The sequence below is a fragment of the Python bivittatus genome, unplaced genomic scaffold (assembly GCF_059951505.1).
Source record: "Python bivittatus isolate LINGU-HERP-01145 unplaced genomic scaffold, Pbiv_v1 ctg000610_np1212, whole genome shotgun sequence".
Taxonomy (NCBI): Eukaryota; Metazoa; Chordata; class Lepidosauria; order Squamata; family Pythonidae; genus Python; species Python bivittatus.
Genome location: NW_028277088.1, coordinates 14,228,068 through 14,240,096, shown reverse-complemented (window position 1 = coordinate 14,240,096; position 12,029 = coordinate 14,228,068). Strand labels below are relative to the sequence as shown.

The window sequence follows — 12,029 nt, the reverse complement described above, 5'->3', positions numbered from 1 at the left end:
GATTCTGTAGATAAGACAACCTGGAGAGGAAGTTACTATATATCTGCAGAGCTTTCCTCATGGGGCCACATTCTCCATTACTTTAGGAAGGTTTTGTTTGAGGTTTTTTTTTTTTTTGGTATTCCTCATTGAAATGATGTTGTACTGCCAATTAAATGAATGTGGAAATCATTACAGGAGCAGGGGCTTCATGTGAAAAACAGGGAGAAACCTACCTGTACATGGAGCAGATCAGTTATAGCTCACATGAACAAGCTGCTTATCCCTCTACATTAGCCCTGCCAAATCTAGATCTCTAGATATGCTGAACAATAGTGCTCATCTTTCTTAGTCAAAGTGGGCAACTCTTTGGAGAAGGCTGATCTCAATGTTCTTCATTTTGATTACATATGTAGATCAGACCTGGTCAGGGTTGTGCAAGGGAAAGGTTTTGTGTGTGTGTGTGTGTGTGTATGGCGGGGTATTAGCCCCACCTTTGAATTTCACATATGCTTTAGAAAATTTTGGTCCAAAAATTTCCACTTCACTTTGCTTTGCAGGAAAATCTGCATGTCTCTATTCCATAGATGTAATAAAATGTATTAATTCTATGGCTGAAAAAAGGGTCTGATTTTAAGAAAACCTTAATTTAAATATATAGGAGGTTATAATTAAAGGGATTAATTGTATTGAAATGAGTCCTTCGTTTATTGATGTCTCCATTTCTCATTTTGTCAAACATAAATATATAAACAGTTGGCTTCTTCAATCAGGAGGAGGAGGAGGAGGAGGAGGAGGAGGAGGAAAGATCTTTACATATACTCCTGCATAATTTGTTGAGCTTTGCTAGCATCAAACAAAAACTCTAAAATGCTAGATAAGGATAGGAAAAGCATAATAAAAAAATTACACTAAATATTAAAAGCTAATGGAGGATCAATAGACCAATACCACAGGAAAGTAATGAATGAAACAGATTTATCATACATTGTGCAGTTACCTTCAATTTCACAGCCGAGCAGTTCCAATCTTAGTCCCAACCCAGCATGGGTGGCTCTTTCTGGGTAAACACGGATGAATCTGGTTGTCAAAGGGTCAAAAGTGCGAAGTTCAGGAGTATCATAGTTGGTGTTACCTTCAAAAATCTGCAGAGCATACATACAAAATTGTGCTGCTTAACAATCACAACAATACAGTAGGTTCATTTTTAGCCAGCTGGCAGTTTTTTTTTCATTTGTTTAGCAGCTTAAGTGGTTGAACGGTAATCACAGTTCTGACTGTTCTATCAAAATGGCTCATTTGTTTAGAAAATCAAAGAAAGAAAAGATAGTGAAGAGTCTTTGAGAAGCAGGATGTCTTGTTTTCCAGAAATCTATCCATCAGGCCAGTAGGGAAGCCAAATGTTTTAATGGAATATCTTTTAAATGAGGCTTACATTGGAATTTACATGGATGTCTTCAGGGAAGCGTTTCTTCTAAATGTCTGTCACTGTTCATGTAGTTACAAGGGAAATTTCAAGAGAGAAACTTCCAAGTCTCAAACCCTTCAATTACCCAGAGGCTTACAGTTATATTGCAAGTGTGCAAATTAAACTTTAGAAACAATAGGTGCTGTAAGATAACAGATGTCCATAAAACTAACTCTAAGAAGGATAAACTATTTGTTAATATGCGTACAGATATTTGTGACGGTGCTTGGAAAACCAGTCAACTGGAGGAATATTTGATTTGGACCTCATTAACTTTCTTTGCATTAATAACACAAATCTCAACCAGAACTTAATTATTCTGAAACCCAGTCTTTTTAATTTTAAGTGACAATCTGCCCCTGGAAACATAGCTATTTAAAACCAATCAAGTGGTGGATCCATACTTTTTCCTACAATAGAAGATGATGATGGATAATAAAGAATTTTTGAACTCACGCAAAATATATTTTGTGTATGCTGTCACTGAAAAGGCGAGAATAAAACTACTACATTATTCAAATTATTTTTTGTGAAAATGTCATTACTTGGAAATTAACCATATTCAACTTACTTCATTCTTCTGACCTCTTACTAGGTTTGCTATGACTCAAGCTTGATTTATTTTTCATGTTAGCTCAATGGAAACCACTGAGAAATGCTTCCAAGGGAAAATTGCTTCAAGTGAGGACTATTGACAGGAACACTTCAACTAAATGTAGTATGTTTCTGACAGTAGCCAAAGCATAGAGAATCTTCACCCAATATCTCTGATTTACATGTATATACTAAATTATGCATTTACAGTGGTACCTCGGGATACGAACTTAATCCGTTCCGTGACTCTGGGCGTATCCCGAGTTGGTCGTAACCCGAAGGAAATTTCCCCATAGGGTTCAATGTAAATCTGGTTAATCCGTTCCGCCCTCTGAATTTGGTCGCACCCCGAGGCAAATTTCCCCATAGGGTTCAATGTAAATCCGGTTAATCCGTTCCGCCCTCCGCCCGAATTTGGTCGCAACCCGAGGCAATTTCCCATAAGGTTCAATGTAATTACCGTTAATCCGTTCTGGCGTCCACGGACCACACGGAAAGCGGCCGGGCGCGGCGTGGTGCGGCGCGAAAATGGCCGGGTGCAGCGCGGCGCGGTGTGAAAACGGCCCGACGCGGCGCGAAAACGGCCCGGCGCGGCGCGGCCTGGCGCGAAAACGGCCCGGCGCGGCGCGGCGCAGCGCGAAAACAGCCCAGCGCGGCGCGAAAACGGCCGCGGACCACGCGGCAGGGCCGGAAAAACAGCCGCGGACCACGTGGCACGGGCGGAAAAATGGCCGCGGACCACGTGGCACGGGCAGAAAATGGCCGCGGACCACGTGGCACGGGCGGAAAATGGCTCGTACCCCGAGGCGGAGTTCGCAAACCGAGGTAAAATTTTGGGGCCAGAGCTGGTCGTAACCCGAAAAATTCGCAAGCAGAGGCGTTCGTATCCCGAGGTATCACTGTACTTTATAATTCTGTTCTATACATTGACTAGCTTCTTCACTATGCTAATTTTTTTTTGAGGATACTTTCTTTCTCAGCTTGGAAATTAATTTCCAAATAGGAACCAGTGTTATTTGGTGAGACATGGAGGACAATGCAAGTGATTTTTTTTTTATAGTAAGCACATAAATGAGTGGACTGAACTGTGTATCCATAGCAGAAAAACTATTTCATTCTTCCCCCCAAATATAAATACATGAAAAATATATACTGCTTTGAGTCATCAAACAGCATATTGAGGCTGGGGTGGTTTTGCCTGAGTGGACCAGTGATTGGGGAAAATGTGATCTCTTCCACATTTGCAGTTCCTGAAGCTCCAGACCTTGATCCTAATCTGACTTCAAAGCCTTTGACCCCACAATAATGCAGCCACTGCAGAATCTATAGCAGAAGAATGCAAGATTGCAGAGTGACCTCCTTGGAAAAAATAACCTCCTTGGGAATCAAAATGATGTAGAAGTGGAAGAGGCTAGTTACTTGAGCTTCAAAGGAATGTCTCAGAAGTTGAAGGGTTTACTCACCCCCCCTTTTTTTTTTAACTTCACTTGCACTAGTATTTAGGTCTAATTTGGGGCACCTGACTATTCTTTGTCTGCCTTCCTTCCTGTGAATGTAAGGAACACATTAATTAATGATTGTGCTATTCATCAAACCTACTTGGAGTTCATGGATGCCAAAATCTGTTCTAAAGAATGGTTCATTCATACATGTATTTGTCTCTTCAGTGTTCTACACCTGGTATTTATAGGGTATAAATCATATGCTTTATAACAACATATCAATATATTTTCTACTTATGAACTCTATAGGCATGCATACAGGATGTGTGTTCTTGAATTACAGTAGGTAGCATTTTCCTATGTGTATTTATCCAGAAGTAAATCCTATTGTGCTCAAATGTATACTTGGGTCTCCTGCTTTAGAGGCTCAAATCTAAAAAAGAGAAGTGATTGGTATATTGAAAGCATTCAGTAAATACATCTAATGGGAGAGAATTTGGAGGGTATAACTATATCCAAAAATTGTAGTTACCATCAATTATTTTATAGTGAAATTCAAATTTCAAGTATCATAAAAGCACACACTCTGTTCCATGAGAAAGGTGTGATATAGTGGTGAAGGGCTTGACAAGGAGTGGGGAGATACAAGTTCCAGTTTACCCTTACCCACAGAAGCTCACTGGATGCAGGCCTTCAAAGTAGACCAGACTAGGAAATCAAAGTCGTGCATGCTAATATTACTTTTATTTTAAGGTTACAGTAACAGAATATTGCAAGTGTGAATGTGCTTCCTCCCTCCCTCCCTTTATCTTCATGAGAACTAGGGAGGGTCTTGTCTGAGATGCTTTCTCAGATTACAGTTCTGGACCAGACTCAGATTTCTTTCATTTGGCCATTGTTTTGGTAGTGGCTCTTCCTGTTCCTCAAGGTTATTCCTTCTTCCCATTACACTGGGTGACTTTGCACCAGTCAACCTAACCTCTCCCACAGGTGGACAGTTGTGAGGAAAAATAAGAGAAAGGAGTTCTCTGTGTTACCTTGAGCTCCTAACAAAAGGAGTGATGTGAATAAAAATTAATTAATTAATTAATTAATTGATTGATTCTACAAAAAGGAAGGCTATTTTCAAGGTAGGCACCAGCCCTTGTAACTATGGAATCCATCCTTAATATATATATAACAATGAATATATAATGAATATATAATGTAATATATAACAATGAAAACTTTTCTATGAAAGGTTTCAGAACGATGTACTGACACACGGGCATAGAATTCAATAGAAATTTAATGGACCCTTGAATCCTAATTATCCTGAATCATTGTGTAGTCTAAACCTATCCATGATTTAATTATGACTGTTCATTCAAATACATCATTCATTTCAGATATGATTTCACTGACTACCAGCCTGATTGGATCATGGCAGAAAAACAACAGGATTTGCTTTTTCGAACAGGAAAACATTTTTTTTAATAGTACATCAGATCATTCATTCCCTAAGAATACCTGGTCTCATCCAAATCCTTTGGACTGTAACTTCCATAGATTCATGACACTGGTCATGTTAAGGCTGATGGGAGCTGAACTTCATTTACCACTTCAGATAAATTTTACAGTTTCAATTCTTCTATTTGAATTCCCGTTTAACTGGAAATGCTAAGAAACTAGGACCTTTTGAAGATAATTTAGATTATGCCCATCCACAAAACAAAATAGGTCCTTGAGAGAGTCCAAAATAGTGAATCTGATTACAGATAGTGGTTCCAGGTTATCAGAGACAGAATGGAGGAGTCATTTGTACCAATAATAGTACTAGGAGAAATAAATGACCAAATGAATAGCAAGGGTCAGAAAGTAAAACCAGATTCAAATCCACAGAGAGAACAAAAAGGAAATTGGGGGAAAACAAGCTAACTATAACACATCCAGAGCAGCTTTCTTCAAACCAGGTGTCCTTCAGATGTCAGATGTGTGGGACCTGAAATTCATATAATCCCTACCCAGCTGGTCCTAAATAGAGAAGCTAGATTATATATTTAAGTAGCATGGGGCTGTGAAGATTAATCACTATTTTTGTTACAGGAGTAGCACACACTTCATTGGGGTCTCTCCTGATGAAATGTCTCTTAAGGAATTCAGTTATTGAGATCTTTTTCCATTCACCATTTGGCCATACACATTAAAATCCAGCAGGATGTCTCCAATGGTGGGAAGTATCATAATTAAGCAGGAAAAAGGACAGAAGCAGCAGATTAGGATTGCATATTCTTTGAAGCATTCTGGATGAGTCTGTCTGCTTTTGAAATTTAACAGCAGCTTGCTATTTGGGTGGTGGAAGCTATTCTAGAGAAAGGAAGCTCTGGAATGCATCAAGGTCATAATTATACATAAATTATTGCTTTCACTGTTGGTTCTCATCGTGTGCTTCTGGCTGAAATGACAGAAAGCAACTGTCCGTGTGTGCTCTTACTTTTATGTATCTTTGCACCAGATCAGGGCTGAAAACAAAGAATCAGTACAAACAGTTTGATAGGAATGACTGCCCTTTCTTAGATGAATATGTTATATCTGATAGCTGGGTCCCACTGTTCTCTATGATTTTTTCAGAAGATCGTGGGAAACATCTCCAATACAATCTATAAATCAGATGGTACTTTAATAAGGTGGTGACCAACCAAATCTGGCTTTTAAGAAAAGAAACAAAACTTCTCTAACTGGCATCAAAAACGCAAAAAATCATGAGGTGATTTTGTTGGGATTTCAGCTAGGAAGGGAAAGGTTAAACCTTTAATCATTACAGGAGATATTCCCAAGGAAAATTGCTTTCCCATTTCCTTACCAATATCTCTTATTTAATATGGTTATAATTGCAGATATGACTGATATTATCTAAGTCACATCTGGTTTACCCTTTGCTATGCTCAACATCAGGAGCTCTATCCTTCCTAGTCTGTAGAAGTACAGGATGGGATGCCTTCCTGGAGGAACAGAGCACTTTCTCATCATCACTGTTTCCATTTCCAAATGAGCTGAAAGCTAAACTGAGATCATCTTTATTTCTGCAACATCAAAAGGCTGGGAACAAGGAAGGAACATATTGAGTCAAGAAGTGGTCCACCTGCCAATGGATAGGAAAGTGTAAAAAAAAAAAAATCCAACACAATGTCAGTTGCATACGTTCCCTCAACCTTACTCCTCAAAAAAGAGAAACATAATACTTTGCTAGTCCTCCTGCTAGTTTTTAGGTTATGTTGTATGCAGAGTTGCTATGAAGGGAAGCCTTTTGGGTGCAACGCTACCTTTCTTCCTACATTTAAGAATCTCCTGCAAGGTGTGATAGTGAAATCACATCATGTTAATTTTTCAGTTAGACACTTTCCCCAATATTTGTAGTCATGTTTCTGTAACAGCTGGAATGGATGAGGTGCCCATAGTATGGCTTCATTTTTGGATTCCTTCAGAGGGCATTTAAAATCCACCCTAATCACCCTATGGACAGTGTTTTGTGTGTCTGATGATGGTTTTGAATATGTTGTACAAAGAAAAAAAAGGGCAAAAATCATTAAATAAATGTAGCAGTACATATTACTGCAGCAATATGAATGGGTAAAAACCTATCACATGGTGCTTTCAATCTAAGAATGTACTGAGTAAACTCTGTTACATTTTAAGAAAAAGATTTGCTTTCAACTTATTCTGTTAATCAGTGTGGTTAGCATTACATACCGCAAAACTTAATTAATATTTTAAAAACACCTAAGTCCTGTTCTAAATTCGCCACCTTTCTAATATCCCATGATTTTATCCAATTTCCCCATAGAAGGAACATTTTTAAGTATTCTGAATATTTACTAGGATTATGCATGTTATAAAACTTTTTTGTTAAAAAAAAGCACTAATTTTGAAAGCTCACTTTTCTAAAAAACGAAGACTCTGAATGGACATAATACGTCTGCCAGAATTCATTTTGTCAAGACTGCTAGTTTTGACAGTGAGAGCAAATGCTCTGCATCTCATACCAGAAGACCAAATAGCCCAAGGTACATCACAACAAAAACATATAGTGCTATTTTGTTCTGCTACATTTAGAGGACTATGTCAATACAACCTGCATTTTTAACAAAAAAACAATTGGTTAGATCTCATTGTTGGATGTATTTGTTTTTCATACTTTATGATGAGCCCTTTACTTTCAGGATCAAGGCCATTTGAAAATAGATCCATGTTTCCCTTTCTTCCTACAGAAATTAAGAAATAGAAACAATTTTAGAACAGACCAAGGATCTGGAATTTAGCAAGCTGCTTTCTATTGTGCCCGAACAGTCCAGTGCTTGTGATGTTGCCTGGCTCTGGCTCAACAGGAATTTTTTCAGCTCCCTCTGAAGACAAAGAGATTGAACCTGGGATATTTTGCATGTATAGAAAGTACTCCACCAATGAGCTATAGATATATCACACTGACCCAGTGCATGACAGCTAAGAGAGATCAGACTGGGTTAGCACTTAGATGGGAGACCACCAAATGGTCTCAATGCTGTAGACCACATTACAAAGTAAAAAAAAAACCATCCTTATGGCTGCCAAAAATTAAGCTTGACTCAATGGGGTCTTTATCTTCATATGAGTTAAGATAAAAGCATTTGAATTAATCATTTTTCTGTTTAGCTGAAGGACAGGGCAACAGCTAGGTTGCTGTTTAGTTCATGCATCGAAATTTGCTAGGTATAAGCTACCTTATCCTAAATTAGACTTTTCATTTAAACAATATTTTCTACATTACCTGCAGCAGCTCTGTAGCATTTCAAATAGAGGTCTAGCAGATCACTTGCTATTTCTAACTGGAGATACCAGAATTGTGCCTTCAGCATGCAGATCATGCATCCTGGAGGTAAATAGCTTAGTGTGCTCTTCACCACGCATGATTACAAATTTACCTTGGCCTTCTTTCTGCTGGCATCCATAATCCATTTCCAGTCTGATCCATTGTAGCTGTATTCAATCTTAAATTTTCTCATGAAGACCTTGTTTTCTCTGTGTTTACCTCCCTGGACAATTATGCCCCGGACTACCTTTTCTTCACCAAGGTCTATCTGAAGCCATTCTTTTGTATATGTGTGACCAACGGGGGGTGGCAGTGCCCACCCTACACGGCTTGTTATAAGACGAACGTTTTCTGGAATCCAGTTCCGATCCAATTCATTTGATGCTGTAATCTGAGAGTCAGTGATGAGTCCAGACACCATACCCAACATCCCAGAGCAAGGATAATCTAAACAAAAGTAAAAAGAAAGTACACGTGTGGTTGTGTATATACATCCCTAAACACACTCGCATGCACAGCACTTCTAATAGTTTTACTGCTCATGTGTTTAATGTTTTTAATCATCCTTTTTATCAGCTTTGTAACTGTTATCTGCAGAGCAGCGTATTATTGAGTGAATTAAAACAGAATGAATAGCTAATAAAAACACTTTCAAGAATCTTGTGTAACAGGTCAGTGGCTTAGGTCAGTAGGCTTAGCTACTCTTTTCTTGACTGATTTGGACTAAGTCAAAGCATTCTTCTACATTTTTCAATCACTCTCATTCAATTTGATGGAAAAAATAAGGGAAGGTACGGATTGTAAGCCAAGAGCAGGCAAAAGGGCTACAGAGTAATGGAGAAGTGTGTAGCAGAAACAATGGTACTGATAAAACAACAGCAATAAAATCTTCAGCCAATTTATAATGATGATGTCGACTTAAAACTACCACCAGAACAAATTTAAAAGTAATCCCAAAGCATTCTGAAAATGCCGAAAGGGGGGGGGGGAGAATGGAAGTTTCTTTAGTTGGTAGACTATTTTCAGGAAATTGGAAGGTAGAATTCCTCAGTTTTAATAAAGATATTTGATATGGGGATTTTTCCTACTTTGAGTTTTTCCCAGCTAACTGCATTGTGTTAAATTTTTGATTATATTGTTTGATAAAAATAGGTTAGGTCACCTCTAGCCATGAATGCATATTCATCCATCCATCCATCCCTTCCTGTTATTTTCCTTTCTAATCAATGCTGTTTATTTTGGAATGACAGAAACACTGGAAAAATGCTTGCAACAGTTTTGAAATATGCAATTAATCTGATTAATGAAATAGCTTGGTTTAATAGATTTTATGTTAGTTAGAAAGACAGAATTAACCTCCTAGTAAATTTTTCTTTTAATTAATCTGTGTGCCTGTTCCTTGTTCCAATATGCTCTTTATCTGAATAATGCAATGTGAATGCACATATCATTATAATGGATGACATGGCAAGTAAAACGCCTACATTTCAGCATTCACTCAGACACAAGGGAATGTATGGCCATCCAAATGCAAGAGAATCTTCTTTGTTTCTTTTTGTCCATATAACTGAACGGGAAGATCTTACAAGAAGAAGGGCTCTAGATGATTGGTGGACTAGCGCAAACATTTCTAACAATTTTTATTAATCTTCTGTATGCATTGTCTTGATAGCCTTGAACTGTTTGATTTGGGAAGAAATCAGTCACTAAATTACTTACCCTATTCCTATCCAAGACAGGGTAAATGAAGAGTTCTGTTTAATATTAACTTTCTCCTTATGCTAATGGCTAAACATTGAGTTGCTGGAGTGGGCTCTACATTGTTCATGTGTGTACAGATGTATACATTATTTTAATGTCTGCATTTCCTAATTCACAAAGTTAGTGTTTGGTGTCATGGGCTACTCATGAACTGACCTTCATGTAATGCATTATTGTAATGGATTACATAGATTTCATAAGAAGCTAAACTAATACTAGGGTTGCATGTATGTATATATATATATCTCTAATCTGCACAAATTCAGAAGAACCCTAGATGGCAGCAGAGTTAGGTTTTTTTGGCTATTTACTCCCTCTAGTGGCTGCTCAGTTTTTGCAGCCCAGATATGCTAGCCTTATTCACTCTATGTGTGTATATGTACCTTTGTAATGGAAGGCATGTGCGAGGAAGATACTGGAATGGAAGATCAAGGCTATCAGGAGGGAGGGAGTGCATTCCAGGAGAGGGTACAGGATTACAATGAAATCTATGTAATCCATTACAGTGCCTTCTCAGCCCGCAGCAAGACCGTGAGAAGAAGAAGAGGCTTAGGCTAGTCCCCCCTAGAGTCTCACAGGGTATATCCACTAGTTGCTTTAGCATAGATTCAGTCTGATGAGATTCTGTCTTTAGGGTGTAAGCAAATAAAGGAACTACGCTGGACTGCACTGCCTCATCATTGTTCTTGGGCTGGGCCTGACATCCTTCGAGTCAGCGTTAACTCCTGGTGACTGCCTGGACAAGTCCCTGCAATTTTCTTGGCAAGGTTTTGGAAGTGGTTTGCCATTGCCTCCTTCCTAGGGCTGAGAGGGTGTGACTGGCCCAAGGTCACCCAGCTGGTTTCATGCCTAATTGGGACTAGAACTCACAGTCTCCTGGTTTCTAGCCTGGTGCCTTAACCACTGAACCAATCTGCTCTCACTACACAACTTATATTAAACAGGGCCATTATATAGTCCACACCCTTGTAAAATACTCTATGAATATCTGTACATTATACATATACAGTTATGTTTTAAAAATCTTCATAGTGCTAATTAACAAGCACGCTAACATTTTAAGGTGGCTGGAACTCAAAGACGACTACTTATTTGGACATATGAAATAGAAAATCACACTAATGATTTGCTGCCTTTTTATGATACCAGAAATTATCTGCAGTCCTGGAAATACGTAATGCTCCTTTTAAAACAAGAGAAGAAAATAAACTCTTCATAGACCTTACCAGTAATTTTACAGCCATAAATTTCAAATCTCAGTGATATCCCAGTTTCCCAGTTTACAGGCTTGATTCGAACAAAACGTGTCAGGACTGGCTTGGGAAAAGATCTATAAACAACCTCAGTTGGGTTGGTGTTCCCCATGAATAGCTATGGAAAGAGAAAACATTTAGAACTCTCAAATACACTTATGAAATGTGTTTAAATAAGTAAATAATATATTACTCATATTGCAAAAATAGAAATAATTTTTATTAATGATAAAAGTAATAATTATAAACTCAAAGATGAACATATACCCCACAGAAGAAAAGGACTATCCAAAGTAAATATAGGATACTGAATTCCTGCAGTTCCATGTGGTAATTGAAAATTGACATTTTTTACTTAAATGAAGTTAAACCACATTGAACTATACAATAAGACTCAGATTAAGATGTCTACTACTAAGGACACAGTTTTTGACTCATTGAAGGTGAAGATGTCTTGTTTTCTTATGGATAATTCCAATTTATAGTATAATCGAAATATTAATTCTATTCTATGTCTCTCTACTTCTTAATATTTGTTTTTTTTCACGAAACTAGACAATCAAGAAAGCCATTCAAAGACTGATAACATCTGTTCTGGTCTGTTAAGAAAGTTCTATTATAATAGCCAAACTATATTTAGACTGTAAAAATCCAGATGACTACTAGATGGAAGCAAAGAGATACAGAAAACTCTTTGCTGTTGTCTG

At 38.0% G+C, this 12,029-nt stretch overlaps 1 protein-coding gene across 5 annotated transcripts in view; it reads right to left on the bottom strand.

The window, feature by feature from the left end:
• The window catches only part of NRP1 (neuropilin 1), a 156,810-nt gene that overhangs the window by 38,309 nt on the left and 106,472 nt on the right, over window positions 1-12,029 (bottom strand). For all 5 annotated transcript variants that reach the window (XM_088150053.1, XM_088150055.1, XM_088150054.1 and 2 more), the window contains 3 exons: window positions 11,296-11,440; window positions 8,421-8,755; window positions 980-1,124 (listed from right to left, as the gene is read on the bottom strand). In XM_088150053.1, the coding sequence (XP_088006179.1) occupies window positions 980-1,124; window positions 8,421-8,755; window positions 11,296-11,440 (625 nt within the window). The remainder of the gene's footprint in view (window positions 1-979; window positions 1,125-8,420; window positions 8,756-11,295; window positions 11,441-12,029) is intronic.